A 24,326-nucleotide genomic window follows, 5' to 3' on the forward strand; every position below is an offset into this window, starting at 1 on the left:
AACGCATGAAAACCAGTGTGAGACATCGGCCCGGATTCACACAATCACTGGGGGTATGCCGCCATCAGAAGTCAATTGGTTATCTGATCAGATCGATTTTTTTTCGAATCAGCGTGTCTGTGTGCAAAACCCGACCTAGTCTAGTCTGACGTGAAGTTTTCATCAATCTCGTGGGTAGAGTGTTCTGTCTCGACTGTGTTGTTTCGTCTAATACGCGTTTCCCATCCAGTTGAGAACAGCCCGACGGAAGCATCGCACCTGTTGGTCAAGTCGAGGAACTACAAAGTTTTTTTCACGTGATACCTATGAAGACCTGTATAAACCAGAACACAGGAAGAAAGAAGCGCTTTCCGGAAGAATTAACTCCACGCCTCCAGTCTGTAATAGCAGCCAAAGGGGCTGAGACAGGCCAGTTTACTTGGTACTCCAGTTCGTCGGTTACAACATGCTGGCCTTCAGTATCCAGACTGTTCCTTGACAACTTGGGTGAAATTTTTTGCCGATATCCTCCCAAAATGATGAGAGAAACATTCATATTGATTCTGCAAGTGCTGGCTTTGTATGGCTCTGTGTACTTTGACGATAGCAGAACTGGCCTACTTTTCATAGCATGGAGCATTTTTCACAAGTTTCTTAAAATCCGTCCAGTGTAGTTTGTTAGTAGTGTCTGTTCAAAGTTGATCAGAATTTTTAACAGTTTCCATCATTCACAAGAAGACAGGCGAAGAACCTTCCTTGAATGGTTTCTGTTGATGGGTTAGTCAGCTGATTCCGGAATTGTCCTTCGCAAGCCATAGATCTATAGACTTGAGAACACAGTATCAAGGAGGCTTCAGTCGTAGATCTTCAAGCGCGGTGAGTTTCAGGAGGCTTGCAAGCGAGAAATTGACTGGTGGCGCCGGTTTGCCTAAGTGAGAGAGTAAGGCACCCATTTGACCTAACTGCAAGCCTACTTTGAGACAACTATAGTCACCACAGTATAGACCAAACGCTCCTACTTCTCGCGAAATACATTCCCGTATGCTCTGGACTCGTAGCGTGCACTGGAGAGTGACGGCCAATCAGCTGCTGTGCAAATGAAAGCAGTTTATACTGAAATGCGGAGAAGCACTGTGTAACTGTTTCATCGTTCTGAGGAGTCATCAGCTGTGCCCGTCTCACGAAACTCAGGGAGTTTCGACCCCGCAATCTTCTGACGAATGCTCGAACAATTCACCCGTCGGCCTTGAGCGGCCAATTATATCTCACTCATACAGGACAGATTTTAGGGCAGTAATTCCATTTAGCTACTGCTGGTCCAAAAATTTGGCAGAAATCATATTCTGTTCAGTGGAATTATTTATTAGCCACAAGACTGCTGTTGATTGTTAACTGACTGAACTGGTTAAGCATACCGAAGACTTTGTGGATCCAACGACTACAGCTCACACACAAACCATCGAATCTCTTTGGCATGTCTACAAGATGCGGAATAAACGCCAATACGGCACGCACCGATCTTTAGTGGACAGCTACTTGTGTGAGTTCGTTTGGAGGCAAAGGTACTGAAAAACGGACATGTCCCTATTTCACCCTCATCAATAGAAACTATAAGTACAAATTTCATATCCTTTTTTCTAATCTTTTTTGGGTGACGGGGTTAATTTTTGGTGGGGCTTATCTGGAAAAGATCCCAAAAGTGAACACATTTAATGGTAAAACTGAAGTGGGGCAGAGCCTGTGAGTAAACGCGCAAGAACTGTGTACATCGCGATCGATCGTTCTGAGTGGCCATAGATCACGTGAACAGACTATCGAAATCTCAGTGCTCGTACGAACGCTTTCTGAGCAAACTTCAGTTATCTCGCTGTGGCTAAAAACTGATATCGAACGAACTTTCGTTGACAGACACTTTTTAGAATATGCTGAGAGAGTTAATCACACGAATGAGCGGCCGCTTTACTAACAATTGTTCCCCTGGATCCCGTTTTCTACCTAAACGTGTTATGTTCCGTATTTTTCTGAAGTCTGCGGCAAACTGCGGCTTATGAGTTTTTATCCAAAAAAGTGACGGATGGGGCTACCATGTTTTGAGCGTGTCCAGGGAAGTTGTCTTTGGGATGTAGGAAAACCAGATGGGTTAGCCAAAGTGTGTGATGTAGATGCCCGGTCATACGGCCTATGACCAAATCTACTTTGAAAGTAAAGGCGACAAAAGGAATTTCCTTTTGGTTGTGACCAAGCCTGTTACGTCGTAATCAGAGTCTTTTGGAGAGGTTTTAGCAGGAACATTCCACGGTTGGAAAATTTTGAGACAAGAAAAATGTTTTCCAGAAATACACTCATTTGCAAATCAATTTGGTTTTCACGAGTGACAACAGAATCTCCCGTTTATGGTATTCTACAACTGAATGTGCTGCACACAGGCCGCCTCATGATTCAGTTGGAACGATATTCGAGGTATCGCAGTATATTTTCATAAAGTAAACTACTCACAAGGTTGCCGAAAACTCTTCGACAGCTCATCGTGCGCCTACCTGATGAGCCCCAGGAAGGGCCAAACCGGTCGTGGGCTGTTGAAGAGTTTTCAGCAACCTTGTGATTAGTTTCCTTTAAGAAAAATGTTTGTCAAAAGAAGGGAAGCCGCGACCAAGATAACTTCAACTGGTCCATACCAGGAGGCGTGTGCATTAGTCTACGACTGGTGTCTGCTTTAACAAGCACGATTACCACTGTCATAACTCGTAGTAATTGTATTTCCTTCAGCTTAATTCTCGGTCAGAACCTCCCAAACTAGCGTTCCCGTCAGGACAACCACCAAAGACGCACAACGTATGATTACTCCCAAAACCCCGGTCAAGAGCACTTGTAGAGCGCCGTATATAAAATGTATTTGGCGACAACCTTCTGGAAATTCTGACGCCCCCTGGATGTGGCATTGGCAACCAGCATTCGGCCAATACTCGGTCATGACTGGCCGTTGGGTCTAGACTTTCGACCAATCAGAGCTTGCCTTAATGTCGGACCGGCAAGTGGCCCGAACTTTTGGCCACTCTTCTGCGGGATAGCTTCTCGGCCGTAGCAGCGCCTAACTACGAGTGGTCAGGCGGTATGGTTGCGGAATTTCACCCAACATAACAAAACAGCAAAGGCAACCAAATATCGGTCAGGTAACAGTTCCAGATAGCGTTTGTTTTCGTAGGCGGTGTGCAGAGAAGCTAGAAAATCCAGAAATGTGAGCGTTCATCATCCAGAATGCTTCTGTCACTTTTTCCTGAAACTGTTACCGTTCTTCTAATACCATCTGTTGAGAATACATAGGAAAGTCCATCTTTTCGTGTACAAGGACAACAGCATACTCAACTACTTAATCAGTTTTAATTAGTGACTGGTTAACACAAGAAAATAAATCAGAAACCAGATCGATTTTTGTCCAAAAACATCCAACTATATCGGTATTTTCTCTCGACTCGTTATGCTCATTTCATTTGTCTTCCTGTGTAGTTTTATCCGAGGATCTATACAGTGAAGCGTCACTTGCAGAATTGAATACTTGGTTTCAGAACCACCTTGATGTAGTGAGGAAATTTTGACCTCATAATAAACGCAAAATTTGATTGGGTAAGTAAATGCAGCCACATAAATGAGGTTTTGTGTGCAAGTGTTCAAAATTTTCTTACGATGAATGTCAGTAGGCGCACTAAAATTGTGAAACTCTATTATTCCCTTGGCGAAAGCGCCACCTCTGCACTTCGTGGTTACAAAACCAAACATGGTCTCATCAAAGATCCTTTCACCGTGTCGACCATTGCACGGTTGATTGCGGAATTTGAGTCCATTGGACCTGTATTGGATTTTCCTGGCAAAGGGAAAAAGTCTCTGAGTGATGAAAGAGCGCCCATTGTACAGAATGCCGTCGAGCAACTTCAGTCCCAGAGCACCATGGCATCTTCGTCAATAACTCAGGTGTCTCAGTTGACTGGCATTCCCCTGGCCAGCGTGCGTTGTATTGTGAGACGCCACCTTCATCTCAACAAGATAGCGCTCCACCCCACTACACAAACCAAGTGAGAACTTACCTCCGAGAGCAATTTTCTGATGAGAGAGTCATTGCTTGTAGATTTCCAAACTTTTGGCCCGCAAGGTCATCCGATCTCGCACCTCTGAATTATTGGTTTTGGGGTATGATCAAGGCTCGCGTACATCAAGCAAATAAACCGAAGGATTCGGTGGAGTTAAGAGCAAGAATTGAAGAGGAGTGTGCACGAATGACGCCTGAAGAAGTTAAACATACTGTGTCTCACATCTCATGCCGCCTCCAACTTGTTATAGAAGAAAGGGGCGCTTTGTTTCAATATATTTTAGTTTAGTTTGTTTAAAGTATACCTCCATAATGCACGTATGTCCACATAAAAAATGATAAATGTTTGAACTTATGTTAAAGTATTATTTTTTGCGTCTATCATGAGACACCCTGTACTACATAGGAGCTAAGTCACAGTGGATAAGTTTAAATCATGGGTTGCCTTGGAACCAGTTATGATAAACAAATTTAGTTCGCAACCTGCAGTTTTGTTAGCCCGATTGGATTCACCACCCACGTGATACTTTACCCACTAATTAACCGTAACTTGCCCTGTTTACGGGTCGCTTTCATATTTTTTTGGAAACTGCTGTGATCGGTGGCAGCAAATGAACGCACCACTAAAGTCATTTATACAAAAAATAAACTTGTGACACAAAGCATAAAAGAGGTTAAAAGTCAGATCACAAAATAAAATGAAAAAAGAAGTGTAAATGACGATGCAACGGACAGTGGGTCTCAGTCAGTCTACCATCCTTTTTCAGCATCAGTTGGAATGTAGAGCTCTCCACTCAGCGGCGGTGGTACGTTTTCAGTGAAGTGTCCGGTCACATTGCCACATGGGGTATAGTAAGCAACGATGTAAATTTTGCACCCGCCGTCCTTAATGGTTCGGCCAAAGCCAACGCGTCGAGTGTCTTTCCAGACTATCTGTGAAAAGTTTCCTGAAACAAACGGATAGGTCAGTTACGTCGGCGATGTACAAATATGGTTCTAAACATTCAGCATCATGGTGATGATGATGATGATGACGATGATGATGATGATGACGATGATTCGGATGATTCGGATGATGATGATTCGGATGATGGTGATGATGATGATCATGATTATGATGATAATGATGACGATGATGATGATGATGATGACGACGATCGTGATGATGATGATGATGGTGATGATGATGAAGATGATGAAGATGATGATGATGATGACGACGATGATGATGATGATGATGATGATGATGATGATGATGGTGATGGTGATGATGCTGACGATGGTCATTTGTATGTGAACGAGAAGACTTAGTGGTTGAAGCGCGAATTTACTGCCCTACTACTGGCGGTTCTAATTTGACCTCTGCCTCTTTATTTCCCCTGTCTAGGTTTGGACAACTTGGCAGTATTCCAGCTCTCGTGCTTCTATAGTCACCGAAAGGGTGCTACAGCTAAACGTACGAACAAACGGCATTTTTGTCGTAAAATTCGCTAAAGTACCGTTTTGTGAGTGTTTTCAGAAGACAGGTACGCCCTTCTTTGTGCATCAAGGTAATGCAGCTGTTAAGAAACCTGCTGAGCATCTATGAGAAGCGTACGTATGCACTTTTCAGAAAGTTGTCCGCAGTGAATCGCACGAACACATGATGACAGCTGTTACTGTTCCGTGTATTACCGCCCACTTCATGTCGGTGAGGTGCAAGCTGTCGGAAAAAACACCTTTGTGAACAAATCATTATTGCTGGACGGCTTCTGCAGGTAGTGACTCGTGAATTGTTTGTTTGTGGTGGGTTTCAGGTAGGTGTTTGCTAGTTTCTGGACCGGCGCTGGATTCCATTGTAGTGGAATAGTCATCATCAGGAGAGGTACTGGTGCTTCGCTGCTTTACAGCCATGATTTAGTAGAAGACCCCATTGTGGACGGACAAAGGATTTAGCACTATCTCACCACACTCATTCCGGGATTCATACGCACCCTGACACTTATTCATACAACCTGGATACAATGTAAAATGAAAGACACTACTGACATCGATTAGTAGCTGTATCCTACAGTATCTGCAACCAGGCGTAGTTGGAGATCACGAGGTCCCCATCCTGGACGGCGAGTCGCATCTCCCACGTGTAATTAACTGTTGTCATGTCATTTCAGTCAATTCATTTTTCTAGTACACAAAACTTGAACGGGAATTCGAGCCGCGCGTCATGGGCTATAACCAGATCAATTAATTGATCTCAAATGGTTCTGTTTGTCAAGTTTGGCAGAGTGTGATCTACACAGCCCCGAAGCGCAATTGGCTGTGTGACGCAGCCATGTCTGTCAAGGTCACCAGCCGTTGGTTTGTCTCATCTTGCGGTCCCCATCGAGAGGATCGCAGTAGGCAGTGACTGAACTGACTGGTAAGGGCTTTCATGGTTTGTTGCCAGTTTATGGGCTGACTGCCCTTGGGTCGCATCCAAGCAACGCAAGACTGCGGGAGGGCCTCTACCAGGCAAGTGATCCTCTGGCGTATGAGGTGCATGCGTTAGTCAGTGTAAACTGTGGAGTGTGACCAGCTGATCCATAGAGGGAGTATGAACTTCTCCGATATTCATCTGGCGTACCACGTTACTGGACTCATTTTCCCACCATACCCGCTCAACGCTTCGCAGGCACACACAGAGTGTCTTCAAAGCTCTCCATAAGCGAGGCTATATCTTCGATTCATAAAGTACGACGATCGGAGCGTGGCATTGTACCCTCTACCCTGGACAGCCAAGCTGATATCAGGTCGACGCTGGAGGTTGGAAAACACCGTCTTACCGATTTGGGAATTGATTTCCTCTTTCGCAAGTCCACCTGAACTTATGCAGCTGTCCAGAAAGACAAGCTCATCTACCACGTTGATCTGTCTACATGCACTCGCGAGGTTTGAGCTCGATCCTACCGAATCTTGCAGTAACATTTTACAGATGAGAATCCCAACACGCAGAACTGTGCAACAAAAGTGTTCAGGTTACTTAGAATAGTATGCATTTCCATAGCAATTTCGCAGGTGTACTCGACGTCCGTGAGTGAACACCCTGAGAGCTATTCACTACCCGAGGTGTTAGTGACAGGTAAAGAAAACTCTAGTAAAACGACTGCAAAGATGTGGTAAACTCACTAAGAGAATTTGTCATAGACACAGGCATCCACCAAAGGAGAGGTATATGGCCTTTATAAGGGACAAAATTTAGACGGAACACACTACACCGTTAGTTAAATCAGTCTCCAGAAAGACCTTTAATTCTGAAATCCTCATTGAGGTTGTGGGGACAAAACAGCGCCTACCTGATGAGCCCCAAGAAGGGCCAAACCGGTCGTTGGCTGTCGAAGAGTTTTCAGCAACCTTGTGAGTAGTTTCATTTATGGAAATATATTGCGATATTTCGAATATCGTGCCAACTGAAGCATCAGGCGGCCTGTGTGCAGCACATTCAGTTGTAGAATATCATAAACGAGAAGATTCAGTAGAGTCTCTCGTGAAAACCAAATTGGTTTGCAAATGAGTGTATTTCTCAAGAACAGTCCAATTGGGGTTCAAGTAGAACATGATCCTCATTGAGGTTGTGGGGACAAAACAGCGCCTACCTGATGAGCCCCAAGAAGGGCCAAACCGGTCGTTGGCTGTCGAAGAGTTTTCAGCAACCTTGTGAGCAGTTTCCTTTATGTTTATTTATATTTACTTAATGGGAAACGAGTGAGTGATTCCCTCATCAGTGGTCAGACCGCGAATTCACTGACCGGAAGGTTCATAGTTCGAACCCAACCTCCGCCTCTCGACTTCTCCTGTCTAGGATTGGACAACCCGGCAGTATTCCAGCCTTAGTACTTCCTTCGGGTGGGCAGCTGGGCAGCGAAGGGGTGTTAAAGATGAACGATAATCTTATTTTTTATCCTCGATCAACAAATAACTAACAAAACGATCATTGAGCAGTGGTACACTTTCGGTGCACACCCGCCGTGCAACCCAAAGAAGGCACGAGATTTGTACCACTATAGTTTGCCCACCCTAGACAGGAACGTTCGAAACCTCGGGGTTCTTCTCGGTCTAAGCTGAAGCGCCTTCCTTCAGAGATCGCTACGGAACTGTTTTATAGGGGAATATATTAAGCAACTGGCGCCACTTATGGACTGACCTGTGCCCCTGACGGTGATATTAACTCAGACGGTATAGTCTACATTACGCCCATAACTTCTGCAGCCTTATCAGTCCCTGTTGGTCGCATGCATCTCTTGCATCCACGTTACTGATGAACAGAGACCCAATTCACATAAGACACTACTCATAAGGTTGCTGAAAACTCCTCGACAGCCCACGACCGTTTCCGCCTTTCTTGGGGGTCATCAAGTTGGCGCAGACCCATAAACGAGAAAGGGCTCCAACAGAGCCTCCAGCGAAACCAAATTGGTTTGCAAATAAGTGTACTTCGCTTATCCGATTATACTTGATCCTCTGTTGCAAGCCCCCAACGACGGTGCTGTCACTGTGTCCTACACTATTCGGCAAAAATTTACACGTGGATGGTGTACACCTGGTCTTTTGCTTTTTTCACCACGTCATTAGAAATCAGCGATAGTATCACATCGGACAATTGGTAAGTCTAAACGACGGGTACCGTACACACCAAAACATGTCTTGTTTAACCTCAAGCAGTCAAACTAAACGAGTTTGACCAGTTGAATGTGCTGCTCCAGATTACCTCATGTTTCAGTTGGCACGATGTTTTGGACATGTCAGCGCATTTTCTAAACGTGGCAAACCACTGATAAAGTTGCTGAAAACTCTTCGACAGCTCACCATCATAAAATTTCGAGCGTATTAGAATGTAAATTTGATGGAAACTCGGGGACTGTATCCACCAGACGAGCCTTAAGAAGTTGGAAACCAGATGTAGGCCGTCGAAGGGTTTTCAGCAATCATATGAGCAGTTTAGTTCAGAGAGTGAAATGCCATATACTAGTATGTGATGCATGGTATTTTGAATTTATGGTCCAAAACACGTTGTGTTCCTGTCACCTAGAGTTTGGTTACGTTAGTGCCACTGATGCGCTATTGTGGCTGCAGACCGCAATCGAACTTGGCAGAATTCCTCATGCATATTAGAAGACTTTCAGAATTCATATCAACCAGTCTAGGATTTGGAATATATTAGTATCGGGAAACCGATATGGGATTGACAGTACTGAACCATAAATGCCCACCTATTCGTTCGCGATTTGGTACACGCTATTCCGGTTTCATTGGGCAGGGTGGGTTGTCATTTCTCACAAATAAACTCACTACTTACAGATAGTTATCAGTAGGTAGAATTGGAAATGAAAGATAAAATCAGGAAAGCTGATAGACGTGGTGACTGGTCACGCTCTGAGAGAATGTGATTACATAGAGATTTCTGGAAAGCATTCAAAGTTTGAAAAACATTCACAGAAGGCGGAAGACTTACCTGACATACGTTGCTTTTCTTCACCAAAGTTAAATCTTGTTATTTCACCATACCATCGAAGAGTAGCTTGTTTGCCTAAGTTTGCAAAAAGAAAACAGGAGTGAAAACTAAGCCAGCCTAGCTGTATCGTCATTCGCTTCAATCAAGTGGATTTATGTCTTGGATCTGCCTAGCTCCTGAAAAAAGACTCACAGAAGGGAACACAACAGCAATATTCCGAACAAGCGAGTGCGAGAGCATGAGTGCGTGTGAGTGCGATAATACAACGGTCTCAAGCTAGTTATTGGAGGGACACTGCCTGAACTTGGTCCAATGCTGGCTTTGGTACGAGGCTACGACGCGCTGCATATTGCAGGGGCGTTGTCTGACCTTGGTCAACGCTGACTCGCGCTGTCTGGGTTTGATACAAAACTGTGACACGCCGCATATTGAGGGGGCGTTGTTAGCCTGGTCAGCACTTAGCGGAGCCGAGGGTTTCAGTAGATTTCGGGCACTCAGTAGTTTCTTTCAGGAATCTGACCTTCCTGATAGTATGTGATTGAATTTGATGTAAATTGTATATGAGCATATCTTGTGCAGGTTGAATCAACCGCACTCAAGGGCTTTCATCAACCATAAGCAAGCGTCATCAGAAATCACTTATTGGGCCATCATTAGACCTGTTCCAAAACTGCTTTGATGGCCTTTTCTGTTACGTTGTTACCCATAACAGTAACTTTAACCCGATCTGCGTCCAATTCTGTTACGTAAATTATCGCAAACAATCCCGGGGGAAATATGCATTGTTAAAATAAGTAAAATAAAACGACTGTTGAAGTTCTCGACACAGAACTTTGATTGACGAGTAGGTTCGACAATCCCGAATGTCAAAAGAAGAATTGGGTTCGTAATTCTACGGTACTATTTCCACAAGGGTACGCAAATGTGTACAACAAACCTCAATTGTTGTCAACAGGCCCACAAGTCTGTCACTGTCCGGCACAGTGCAGTGTCAACGTCCGCACACCAAACAACGGCGAGCGGAATGATGGCTCGGTAGCGTGGGTTGCGGTCGTTCCTTCCGACGGCGGTCTTGTGATTCTCATTAGACGTACGATCACGCGGAACCCATGAGAAATCAAGTCAAGGCAGGCTCAGCAAACGGGACATGAACGCACATGGGTAAGTAGGTCAGTATCGCACATTCACACACAGACACATGTCAATAAACAAGTATCGGACAGAGCGGCCTCTGCGACAAGGTGAGTGGCGGGAACGGATAAGCAAAACAACTGGAGATCAAAAGTACATAGGCGGAGTAAGCAAATGAATAGAGCAATTACAGTAAGGTCAAGTTAGATCCAACAACGATTGTTTCCGGTTTTTACACCAAATTGGTAAGTAACTGAATGCCTTAAACAGCAACAGAAAGTAGTTTACACATATATCTGTCCATTTAGAATATATTGTTCTTGGTAGTATGAGGGGATTGTAGAAAGCTTTTGGAGATTCGTCCTATAAATGAGGTCCATCCATGATGAAAAGCTGCGAAGTACGGTGCAGATGTTCCATTCTAATGTAGATCCATGAACAATATGCATCTCACGGAACTCCGAGTTTCAATTCCGCAACCTCACGGCTACCGGTGCAGCCACAAGCGTGTGGCCGGTGGTGCGATTAGCTCGCTCGGATGAGTGGCGGTGTGCCTTGCTAAGTGTACGAAACACCCGAATAACGTACAACCAAAGCTCAAACTTCAGTATTGAACAGAAGTGAAAATAAGCTCATCAGGTTGCACAGTTCCTTGTAAATACATGTTTCATGAATCCCCGGCTAGCTTTCAGAAGTTCAGACCTAGTAATGCACGAAAACCAATTGGTCGTAAACTGTCTGCACACTATAGAATCGGCTGACAGCTGGCCTGTACATTGAATGAAACCATAACCAACAGACCGAGCAGAAAGCCTGCTGAAGGTCACGTGCGACTACTCATCATGAACGCCATAGGTGATCGATTTGTTTTGGTTGAGTGAACAGAAGTCACAAGCCTGTAACGTGTACAGTCCAACGAACTGCTCGATCCTTGATCTGGCTGACTGATGCGAGAGAACTATTGGCTACCTCTGTTCACAAAGTGTTATCAAAAGGGCCAACTTCCAAGGTTAGGACAATGAATTTTGATAGACTGATGTCTAAGCGACCTTGGACAGATAAAGCATCTGTTGAGTCATGTTTATTTGTAGGTCCTTTATCATTTTAGGTGTTAGTTCCGTGGTTGATAATCACGCGATTCCGAAAGGCGCACTCATTTGGCAAGACGAGAAGCAGGCGAATGCCTTCTCATCTTCAACAAGGGGGTATGCAATGGATCAGTGGTGATTTGCGGAAGATGGTCGACTAAAACTGTCCAAATCTCTCACACCAATCTAACCTGATGGATGTCATGGAAAAAGTGCGAAGCTAAAATAGTGACTTGTTATAAGACGAAAAAAGAGCTCCGCTTGTTTCCAAGCAATTGGAAAACAGGTCAGGTGAGCAGGTCACCCAGTTGGACAGGTTTTAAGGCCAATGGAGAAGAAGTCAGGGAGACATACACTAATTTTCAAATCAATTTGGTTTTCACAAGAGACTCAACTGAATCTCTCGTTTAGGATGTTCTGCAACTGAATGTACTGCACACAGGCCGCCTCATGATTCAGTTGGTACGATATTCGAGATATCGCAGTATATTTTCATGAAGGAAACTACTCACATGGTTGCTGAGAACTCTTCGACAGCCAACGACCGGTTTGGCTCTTTTTGAGGCTCATCAGGTAGGCGCATCCCCGAGTTTCCGTCAACCTTTTGTTCTTCTTGAACCCAAATTGGACTGTTCTCGAGAAATACACTCATTTGCAAATCAATTTGTTTTCCACGAGAGACTCAAATGAATCTCTTGTTTATGATATTCTGACAACCTGAAGAGTTTCAGCAACCTTGTGAGTAGTTTCGTTCATGAAAATCAGGGAGAGCTTTTCAGATTAGTGCACTAGATCAGTGTTGAATGTCGAATAAAGGCTCTTATTGGTTAGTGCGGTTGCCTAAATCTTGCATTGATGGGTTGGGAAAGTTTCGAATCGGTTTTGCTCGGGTACTGTTCATTAATGTTCCACTTCAATGTGTTTCAAATGCTGATTCACCTTGGGTGTCACTGTTATACTTCGTTGGCCTGTGCGAGTCTGTAACTGCTGGGGGGAGGGTATGAACCTCAGATCTATGCTACCTCTGTTGCTGATATCATCACACCACCATGTTTCACCTCGACTGATCTGAAATTGCTATCCACATACTTGTTAGCTCTAAGCTTTCCATTCTATCCACACTGGGATGCATGCCACTGCCTTGGTCATCAGTCCCGACACTTTCTAAATTCGTTTTGTCCCGTATTCAATGATTATTCCGCCACTGCTGAACCTTTCTGTAACGCTGGGTTTCTCGGCGCCCTGTTTGTTTGTCTCCTATGGTCTCCGATTTCGATGTGAATTTCCCTGGCCATCTGTCCTACATAGATTTTCCTGCAGTCGATGAATATAACACAGTCCCTGGATCTGTTCAAATAGTACGAGTGCAGAGCACACAGTGTTTACCTTCTGAAAGGCTACTTTTATGTTCGCCGTGTTTAGAATTCTTCGAGTGACCTCCGATGTCCCTGTTTTATACGGAATGACAGCAACTCCAATCCATTCCCTGTTGGGTTTCGCTAGCGGTACCAACACCCATTAGCTGTATATCCACTACTCCGAAGTTTGCTCCTTACTTCAGTTTGGGTCACTGTCCTATCAGCTTCCTCTGTGCACCGGGCCCTTACAAGCCTAAACATTGATGACGCAATACTGGCGAATGCCGACTTCGGTTGAGCAGATGAGTAGTTCACAACTGTCCCAATGTCGTACACTGCGATATTTAGTTTCCCCCCAACCGTACACGTAAGAAGGGCGGTGTACCCGAGGTTGACTGTATCTCCATACCAAATTCGATGTGTGGATACTCATTAACTGAAGTTTGGGCAGGTGTTGCACATGAACAGGTAAGTTAAACCTCGGAAATCGAGCTTGCGACGGTATTTCTTTTACAGTTTAGGGTGCAACTTTTGGATGAAAGCAGTGTTGATATTTGGTTTGTCAAATCTTACTCGAGGATCGCGTCTTACTTAGGAAAGACAGTGAGCCAGCAGGTTGTGCGAACAGTAGGTGAGCAGTACCTTACCATCAATGTGCGTTGGCTGAGATCCTTCGCGTATGCACAAATTCTCTCCATGTCCTCGTGACAAGCAGTGATGCATCACATTTTCGTTTGCCATTTTCTCACTATGTGCCTGCGCGTTTCGGGCCAATTCCACGTCTAGTTCCAACGGCGGACAGCCATGCAGAGCTCGGAGCCTGCAAGATGAAATCGATAAAGGGAAACAGTTCAAAAAAATGTCAGCCAATCTGAGTGGTTTCAAAATACCACAACCTTGACCAGGTTGATGAAAGCATTCATCTTTTAGCTAACAGTACATTATTCCGGCACACTGTAGGTTTGCGCTTCCTTGAAATGCAATAGTACATTAATGGTGACGACTCGAACGGATATTCCATTGTACTCAATTACGTTCATTCTACTTCAATAATTTGTGGAAGTTTCGGACGGTTTATCACACCTAAGTATTCGTCAATGAGTGCAAATTCTTTTTATACGGAATGACAGCAACTCCAATCCATTCCCTGTTGGGTTTCGCTAGCGGTACCAACACCCATTAGCTGTATATCCACTACTCCGAAGTTTGCTCCTTACTTCAGTTTGGGTCACTGTCCTATCAGCTTCCTCTGTGCACCGGGCCCTTACAAGCCTAAACATTGATGACGCAATACTGGCGAATGCCGACTTCGGTTGAGCAGATGAGTAGTTCACAACTGTCCCAATGTCGTACACTGCGATATTTAGTTTCCCCCCAACCGTACACGTAAGAAGGGCGGTGTACCCGAGGTTGACTGTATCTCCATACCAAATTCGATGTGTGGATACTCATTAACTGAAGTTTGGGCAGGTGTTGCACATGAACAGGTAAGTTAAACCTCGGAAATCGAGCTTGCGACGGTATTTCTTTTACAGTTTAGGGTGCAACTTTTGGATGAAAGCAGTGTTGATATTTGGTTTGTCAAATCTTACTCGAGGATCGCGTCTTACTTAGGAAAGACAGTGAGCCAGCAGGTTGTGCGAACAGTAGGTGAGCAGTACCTTACCATCAATGTGCGTTGGCTGAGATCCTTCGCGTATGCACAAATTCTCTCCATGTCCTCGTGACAAGCAGTGATGCATCACATTTTCGTTTGCCATTTTCTCACTATGTGCCTGCGCGTTTCGGGCCAATTCCACGTCTAGTTCCAACGGCGGACAGCCATGCAGAGCTCGGAGCCTGCAAGATGAAATCGATAAAGGGAAACAGTTCAAAAAAATGTCAGCCAATCTGAGTGGTTTCAAAATACCACAACCTTGACCAGGTTGATGAAAGCATTCATCTTTTAGCTAACAGTACATTATTCCGGCACACTGTAGGTTTGCGCTTCCTTGAAATGCAATAGTACATTAATGGTGACGACTCGAACGGATATTCCATTGTACTCAATTACGTTCATTCTACTTCAATAATTTGTGGAAGTTTCGGACGGTTTATCACACCTAAGTATTCGTCAATGAGTGCAAATTCTCAGTGGTGTATACAAGAATGGCACTCAAGTGATTACGATAGTGGTCACATGGATTCTATGATATATTCACAACTGGAGAACTGAAGAGTTATGATGGAAAGTATAACTTCCGTTAGTGTTTTCTCTAGACTGTTTTATCTCAGCTATCCATTTCTCAGAAAGCTAAAGTATTTCCCTTGTAAGAGGACTGGTCAAAGGTCACTGAGTGCCCAGCACCAGCCTTCTATATCAGACTTCAGTGCCAGACTTAGCCACTTCCGGTAAAGGATTTCAGACGTCCTCGGGCTTTGAACCAGCTAGACCTTCGAACTATAGCTAAGGTCAGCCGGAACCAGCGAATCCACAACGAGTTGATCAGAAAACAGGTGTTTGGTGAAGGAAGCACACAGAATTGAAAGCTAAGCTAGCGGAGTCATGCTTTGCGCATGTCGAGTTAACGCCTCCCGAGAATATCGTTTCTTTTCTTGTGGAACCCGGAGGTAGACATAACTTGACGTGACAGAGGGAAACGGGTAAGCTACGAGAAGTTTGGGAGCCTTTGATACTCTTCGTCTTCCAGGACAGGGTCTAAGTGATCCTCCTTGTGCTCAGCTAGAAACACCGAGCGATATGGAGGCTAACCGATATCAGTGGTGTTCGCGCTGTTAGCCGCTTTCCAGAATGTCTGATTGGGTGCTTATTGGTATAGGCACTTCAGAATTCTTGAGACGGGCGGGTACCAGGTCCCCTCCACACTCAGTGTCATATCTTCTTTTAAATTCAAGACTTTAGGTATAATAATGGGGCCAGATGCCTCAGTGGTTAGAGCGGGTGCTACAGCCGAACGTCATCTTATTTATTATTTATTTAAGTATAATTAAGTAAACTTTGTGGGTGAACAGCAGTGAAACATTAGTGTCAGCTTTGTTGTCTCTGGAGAAAACGATGAGTGAATCTCAGTTTATTAACATAGCGCAGAAACTACATCGGGTATCTGAAATTAAAAACCTCGAAAAACCGTTGTTAGTAGTCCGGCAAGACTGGACAGTTTCCGACAGTCAGCTTCTCGGTTCGACCTGCTAAGTGTTTCTCAGAGGGAGGTAGCAGCGGGGGGTTTTAACATCCCTTGGTCTTACTTGTTTGTCAGAGTGCAGATTTGTTTAATAAGTTATCACGTGTACGTAACTTTCTCTTCTATCTGACTGACACACTCGGAGCTGTTTAGAGTCAGGTCGCAGTCTGGTTTTCTTTAAGTATCATTAGAAATCATTCATCCAAAATAGTATGACGGAAAGTCAACCGTCGGCTTGGCAATAGAACCCAGAGTTTGATCTGTGTGACTACCATTCACGCACTTTGCTTATGGTGCTATCACACGAATCAGTTAACATACCCCCGGATAAAGAGTGGAACAATTCTGGGGAAACTTACTTTCCCTGACCGGAAGGTTCGTGGTTCGAACCCGAGCTCTTCCTTCGCAACTCCTCTGTCTAGTCTTGGGCAACCTGGCAGTATCCCAGCCTTTGGCACAGCAACTAGACACCAAAAGGGGTGCTACAGGTGAACGATTTTTTAAACTTGCTTTTCGAACAGATTATTGATATTTTTGGGCAACAGCAGATATCACAATCTTACACTTACGCACAGAAACGAACGTTACTCAATTGAGTACCCAGTTTGATGAGCATTATTCAATAATTTATCGATTCATTAACCCACGACAATCTACGCACGCTTTCTAGGCTGATGACGCCATCAAAATCTGCTGGAGCCAATCCGATCGATCAGTCAACCGCAGCTCTTCTTACGTCTTCAGGAGAATAAAAAACCCACGGTCTTTAAGCCCATGTCTTTAACCCAGACATTAGTGCAACAAACTCCTTTGGTGGCATGACCAACACCGTCTTGCTGTCTCCGCAGAAACTTCCCTCTGGTCTTCATTGAAACTGTGTGACACGACATAACCGCTTTTCGCCAGTAGCAAATAGCAACATCACTTCGATATTTTCCATTCACTTGTAACCACAATATCCCAGCTGTAGTGGACATTCCTCCTAGGAGGAGTGTTCAATAATGGGCTTGAGCCAGTGACCCCAGTGAGGAGGACCTCCAATGATTAGACTTTAGAAAGAGCAGAAGGTGTAACATAAACCAGTCATCACTCAATGTTAGTTCAGTAAACTAAATCGTTTGGCCTACACTTGTCATCCTCAATCAATAACGAACTATAATCGTTTGGCTACACTTGTCATCCTCAATCAATAACGAACTATTAACTCAATAATTCATCTTCATATTAATGTCGTGGTGAGTACTGCTTAAGTGCTATAGGCAACGTACATTACTATGCACAACATTACTCTCGTTTGTACAGTACTCCTCAGAATTAGTAAGGTTATTTTTCTAAGTCCACAGACGGAGGAAGCGCTGGACTCAAGTTTCGTTCTTACTAGGGGGCTACCAGTGTAACGGTGGTTGCTACTGATAAGGCATGTGAGTAGTATGTGGTTTTCTCATAACTCCGCCCCGATCTAACGGAAGGTGTTTTATGATGGAATTGGTGGAGTTGGTTTGCGGTTTTCATTTAAAACTGCGTGATAGCCAAGGAATATCTAGGAGAGTTCAAGAAGACGTACATTCAGTTTTTTTTTAGAAAAAAGAGTGCATATAAGAGTTTGAACTTCCTGTCCAATAGTCTGAAACTGTTTAGTTTTCTAATAAACAACTCCGCGGCGGAAGGCTTTCTTCCTTACACCAGTAGTCTATACCCTTCGCTGTGCCAGTCGGGGGTTAAACGCCGGGCAATATGAAATCCGAGGCGAATGTGTTTTCTCCAGTCCACAAGGTCACACTGTAAGAACATGAATTATCATTTCTGAGCAGGTGAGGTTGTCATTAGATGTTTTAGTTCATCCAACTCCTTATCTACAAGAGTATCATGGAATTTAGAGAACGTATCAGACTGGTTGCCAAATGAATTCGCGATACGATTTGACCTGTCACCAAGGTGATTCATATAACTTGAGTTTGCTTGCTGACAGGGTGCGAAACTCTGATAAGTAGGGTTGCTACCAACCGGTAGAATGAAGAGACTTCTGAGTATCTGAACGCCATTTTCTCTTAGGTCAACCTATGATGGTGAACATCATCTATTTATCTATTTATCTATCTATCTATCTATCTATCTATCTATCTATCTATCTATCTATCTATCTATCTATCTATCTATCTATCTATCTATCTATCTATCTATCTATCTATCTATCTATCTATCTATCTATCTATCTATCTATCTATCTATCTATCTATCTATCTATCTATCTATCTATCTATCTATCTATCTATCTATCTATCTATCTATCTATCTATCTATCTATCTATCTATCTATCTATCTATCTATCTATCTATCTATCTATCTATCTATCTATCTATCTATCTATCTATCTATCTATCTATCTATCTATCTATCTATCTATCTATCTATCTATCTATCTATCTATCTATCTATCTATCTATCTATCTATCTATCTATCTATCTATCTATCTATCTATCTATCTATCTATCTATCTATCTATCTATCTATCTATCTATCTATCTATCTATCTATCTATCTATCTATCTATCTATCTATCTATCTATCTATCTATCTATCTATCTATCTATCTATCTATCTATCTATCTATCTATCTATCTATCTATCTATCTATCTATCTATCTATCTATCTATCTATCTATCTATCTATCTATATTCTCTTTTATTCTACCTCTCTTCTTCTTCATCTATATTAAATAATCGTCCAGCAGGTTTCAAGCGTCCGTGGCGCTTCTCTGATGTCCTGAAGGACGGGTTGATCACTTGGCACGACTAGACCAGTTTTACTGGGCCATCGTTCAAGGCATTGGGCACACCAGACACTCACCTCACATGTTGGACGTGCAGAGTTCATGCCCCGACGCAGCCGAGGACACGCACTGCGGATGAGTGCTAGTAAGAACTAAACTCGAATGCAGTGCTTTGCTGTGGGCTCACCAGGATGATTGTGCCAGGACAGGAGGACGACAGTTCAAACAAGCAGTACATGAGCTTGAATTTCACAAATTCTGTGACCACCTGCAATTTGCATCGTTTTCTTTTTTCTGTTCTCAGCCCTTTGAAACGTCATCAGTGTTTAAAACTAATAATTCGCTTCCTACAACCATGATTTATTTTAAAGCGGTGTTGCTAGGACAAGAATAAAGTTATACAGGGATGGGACTTGTTGCTAGCTTACTACAATCATTCCGAGATGCCTATATCTCCAGACATTCATTCAGGCAATCTGGATGGAAACTGACAACAAGAACGCCACTGACATCGGTTGGCAGCCACAACTTGCGACGTCCCCAACCAGGCGTAGTGAGGATCCCGCGGTCTGAACGCTTAGCTGAATGAAGGGCTCAGCCATTGGAGGGGTTTACCAATCGATGTTTGTCTCCAACACGTAATACCCGTTACTTGAACATCTGCTGCTCGAACCCAAATGGAGAAACACTTTCGTGGTCGAATTACTTGGCATTTGGCAAAACCTGGTATTCATAGTGTATCCGAGGTTACCGATCACGGAGTTATCAAATTTGTCGTCACTATGGTGATTTGGGCTACAGTATGTCTATCTGGAACTCCGGTCGGTGCACTCGTGGTAGCAATAATTTTAATCTGGCGAGACCTATGGTTCGATAAAGATTTCCTCCTTTCGTCTTCATCATCATCATCATTATCGACAGCATGGCGTGAGTGTTCAACGCCGATACTTCACTGCCGTAATTTCCTCCTTTAAGTGAGGTGGAACTCTGCTGGCAATCTGAGCAGTGTGGAGTCTTTACATCATCATCGGCAATATGCATCTCACGAAAATAAAAGATAACCGTTCAGCTGTACCACCCTTTCGGTGCCTAACTGCCGTGCCACCCAAAGGAAGCACGAGGGCTCGGATACTACCAGGTTGCCCAAGCATTGACAGGGGAAGTCGAGAGGCAGATGTCTGGTTCGAACCACGGGCCTTCCGATCAGAAAATTCGCGTTGTGCCATTCAATCGCTTTTCAGCATAGAGTATCTTCCGTTGGATGACGTAATCTGTGATGAACCGTCTAGCATTCTGTTGGACGAACAAGTTACACCATATTTTCGCGGAGAAAGTTGAAGCATACGTACTCATTAGTATGAATACGGTTACGTGTTAGTTCTCCATTCATGAAAGGTTTTTTGTTTCATTCGAATAGCCACATCTATCTTGTTGGGAAGGACGGGGTTTTGAGAACCTCCGTCGACTGCTGAAACTGAGTAAAATAGCATTCCAAGGCAAGAAATGTTTGGCACACAAACATTGGTCCCGCCAATCTTACAGCACAAGGAAGTACCTCCACGTGAACTCCTTTTATCTGTTCAGTAGTACCGTGAGCATCAGTAGCATTAATTTCCTTGGGCATTTCTCTGCCGCCGGCCACAATTATGAATCCTATTCTACTCTGACTGCGAAACTTTTAAATGCTGTAGGTGAAATGGATCCGGTTTTTTCATGCCATCGCATCGTTCGAAAAGTCAATGAAACACTTCACTCGGTGATGCTGGTGACTACTTAGCCTACTGGATCCGACTGCCTTTCCTATCTACCTCATCGTGGAGGATGTTCTGCTGAACAAGCTAATTTCATCCGGGAGATCGTATACACGCCTCACGGCTCTCCTCATTCAGAGTTTTCTTGTTGCGAGAGTTTTGCAATGATGACTACATTCCAAAAAGAAAATGGGCTTCTATAGAGAAGAATGTCGGTAGCTCAGGTAGCGTAGATGGTGGTCGTTGTCTTGTTCGCTGAGCTGGGCAATTAGGTTGGAGACGTTTCATCACCAATCGAGGTGACATTATCAGTGCGTAGTTGTGCGTAGCGGTGGGTTAGTGGTTGCGCGTCTAGTAGTCTTACGTGTGTGTTGATATACGTGCTGGCAGCCGGAGATGACCTTTGGCCGCGATTAGTTATTCGGTCGGGTGGTTCCATTGATTGATCTTTTTATCCCGTATCCTCATTCACCGATGCCCACGTGACCTTTGAACTTGGCATTCCTTGCCGTCGTAGTCTGGTCGATGTTGGAGTGACCTTTGTCCTTCCGAGTTCCGGCTTGTGACCTTTATTGATTTGACTCCGAGGGGTTCCTTGTTTCTTCGTTTGTGAATCCATTATTCGGTCCTTCTTGAGTGTTCCGATTAGGATGTTGGTCTTTTGCACGTAGAGGTGCGTAAATTGGATCCAGTTCGATGCACCGGTTGATTGAACCTGCCGTAGAGTACCATGCTTCCAGAAATTCTCTTCCGTGTCTCGTGTCTCCGTAAGCCAAAATGTTCGCGTTTTCCAGATTGAATTTGTGGCCTTCCTGGTCCTCGTGTATGGATATCAAGGACAGGGGGTCATGCCTCCTGACAGCCGCGTTGTGTTCCTTTATTCGTGTACATAATTTTCTCCCAGTTTGTCCAACGTAGAATTTGTTGCAGTCGTTGCAGTCGATTTGGTATATCACATTGTTCCTCTTGGTTTTGTCCCGGTTGTCCTTCGGTCTAGAGATTAATTTCCTTAGAGTAGCACTAGGTTTGTAGGCCACGAAGATTCCTTTTTGAGCCAATAATCTGGTTGCGAGTTCTGATATATTCTTGATGTAAGGTAGGACTACCCGTCTGGTGGCTTGTTCTTGCTGTTGCTGCTGTTGAGATGTCTTCATCTTCAAGTTTCTCTTGATAAAACTCCTTGGGTATCCATTGTTCTGGAACACTCTGAATAGATGTTTTTCCTCCTTCTTCCTTAGTTCTGTGGTGCTGCAGTGTGTCTCCGCACGCCTCCGCTTTTTGTCGTGATTTTTCAATTCCTCTTCAAGCAGAGATGCTCGAGAGATCTTGGATGTCAGTACCAAACGTTCATCACAGGAAACCACTGATTGTCGGTCGCATTGATGGAAAACCTCTGGTTAGCAGTGGTTAGTATATCTTTCCACGGGTGGTCTTACCAGGGGTGGAGGTGTTGGAAACAGTGTCTAGAGCTGGACTGCTGGCCAGGGTACTGGAGGTTCGCTCCAACAGCAACGAAGTTGGCTTTAGGTGGATTACTACTCGTACATTCCGCCTCATTGCTCGCAACAAGGAGCTACAACGGTCACCAAGCCCAACTCGCACGGCATTGGCCAGTAGGTCGAGCTGCCTTCCGGTCCAGTGTCGAGGCCAGCTCTGATTGGTCGAAAATGCAAACCAAATAGCTTAGCATGTTCCTCTATCCACCGAATGCTGGTTGGAAATGCCGTGGGATTTCGACTTGTTTTAGGACGTTGAATACATTTTTGTACTCTGATTGGTTCTGTTCTGAAGACGCTACCTTGGCAGAATCAGACCGACGGAAATAGCCTCGTTCATATGGCTTGGTCAGGACGTTTAAGTGGCAAGAGTCAGCAGCAGATATGTGGAAACGTAACTGCAGAGAGTCCTGCTGTGGGAAAAAGTTGGGAATTATGACTGACTTTAATACTTCTCGGCAATCAAATACGGGAGGGTGCTGTGGGAGAATCACAAGTGGTTAGAGCGCGAATTTAGTGACCGGGTGATCCATGGTTCTGTCTCTCGACTTCCCCTGTCTAGGCTTGGGCAACCTGGCAGTATTCCAGCTCTCGTGCTTCCTTCGGGGGCATGGCAGTTAGGCAGCGGAAGGGTGTTCCAGCTGAACGACTGATTCACAGTTTGCGTTAGCTAGGCTGCATAAAACTGCCAGTTCGAATAGTCCCCTTCGGGGAGGTGAAAACGATATTAATACTTCTGACCAGTGTAGCAGTACACCACTCAAAATCCAAGGCCTCATTACCTTGGAATTAGTGCCAGGTCATTCGAAGTGTGTCCACTCTGGGCTAGGCCGGGATATTCACGTGATTGATGTATATTCTGCAGTTATACCCTATGATATTCACTTCAATAACGATTAAACTTCTGAGTGATTCTACAAACTTCATAGATTAAGCCTAGCATCACCTCGCTTTTCAGACACTTTCTGGTGGGTGTTTGTGGAACCAGGTACGTTGCTCACCTGTTGTGTTCTTCCAAGCACTCTCGGTTGAATTGTTCATCCATTGCTTCTGAGATTAACAAAGACCGAGTCAGTTACAGACACTTGGTGAATTTTATCCCTTGGAAAGCAATCCGATTGATCAAGGAGGTTGGGTTATGCAACAAGTACTAGACGATCATGGCCTCTCATCTGGACACTATCCGCCGCACCTGCGAGAAGAAGTGTTCACAACTAGTGTCTTATTGATCTGATCTGTTTAAATCTACCCTAAGTTCGATTGGCGGGAAGTTCCCCGTCTTCAGAGTTATGCACTTACCGAATGCGCTAAATCACTAATTATAGGGCATTTTGTTTCCAAGTTTCAACGCTTTTTATTCACTTCGAAAGATGATGAGGAACTCGAAAGGCATTCGCACAAACGTGAACACTGTTTTCTCCGTATGTCACACTACCGACAATTTATAAGTAGTTCAGTGGTAGAATAAACTTCACCCGGTGAGTGAAACTTCTGTCTGAGAACCTGTTGTTCGACAACACGTGATGTCAATCCCGTGATTGAAGGATGAGTGGTGCTATATCCTGTCCAAGTGCGAGTTAATCACACTGCTGGTCAGCCGCTCGTGGCCGAACGGTTAAGCGTTTAAAACTACTAGCCAGGAGGTCGCGGGTTCGAGACTCTCCTGATGACACCATAACTACTACTACATGTGTTCCATAATTGTCCGTCAAGTCTACACGTCTTGTGCGCACGCGTTTGTGTGCGTGCAAAGCCGTTTACAGCCATTCCAACATGATAACTGCGAAATCTCATGTGGTTCCCTGTGGCAAGCACGGTATACAAGTAAACAAACTGGATGGTAACTCGTAAGTGCACGCCCACTGATCAAACTGAGCGAATTGGTGAGAAAATCAATAAACAGAGCGTAGCCGCACACAAAATCGTCCACAAAACCTCGAAGACATCCTAGCTGAAACGATGTACATCCCCGAAGATGGTGTGATCCTCAAATGTCGTACGTGCTTCTTGCAAAATCAAA

The 24,326-nt window shown here is 44.3% G+C and overlaps 1 protein-coding gene across 1 annotated transcript in view; it reads left to right on the top strand.

The window, feature by feature from the left end:
- T265_03255 (hypothetical protein) overlaps positions 1-4,349 on the top strand; it is a gene marked incomplete at both ends in the record, with an annotated part of 8,927 nt that extends 4,578 nt beyond the window's left edge. Inside the window, 4 exons of the mRNA XM_009167688.1 lie at positions 1,390-1,541; positions 2,314-2,439; positions 3,615-3,945; positions 3,978-4,349. Of these exons, the coding sequence (XP_009165952.1) occupies positions 1,390-1,541; positions 2,314-2,439; positions 3,615-3,945; positions 3,978-4,349 (981 nt within the window). The remainder of the gene's footprint in view (positions 1-1,389; positions 1,542-2,313; positions 2,440-3,614; positions 3,946-3,977) is intronic.
- Positions 4,350-24,326: the final 19,977 nt, after the last annotated feature.

The sequence above is a fragment of the Opisthorchis viverrini genome, assembly GCF_000715545.1.
Source record: "Opisthorchis viverrini unplaced genomic scaffold opera_v5_45, whole genome shotgun sequence".
Lineage (NCBI taxonomy): Eukaryota > Metazoa > Platyhelminthes > Trematoda > Opisthorchiida > Opisthorchiidae > Opisthorchis > Opisthorchis viverrini.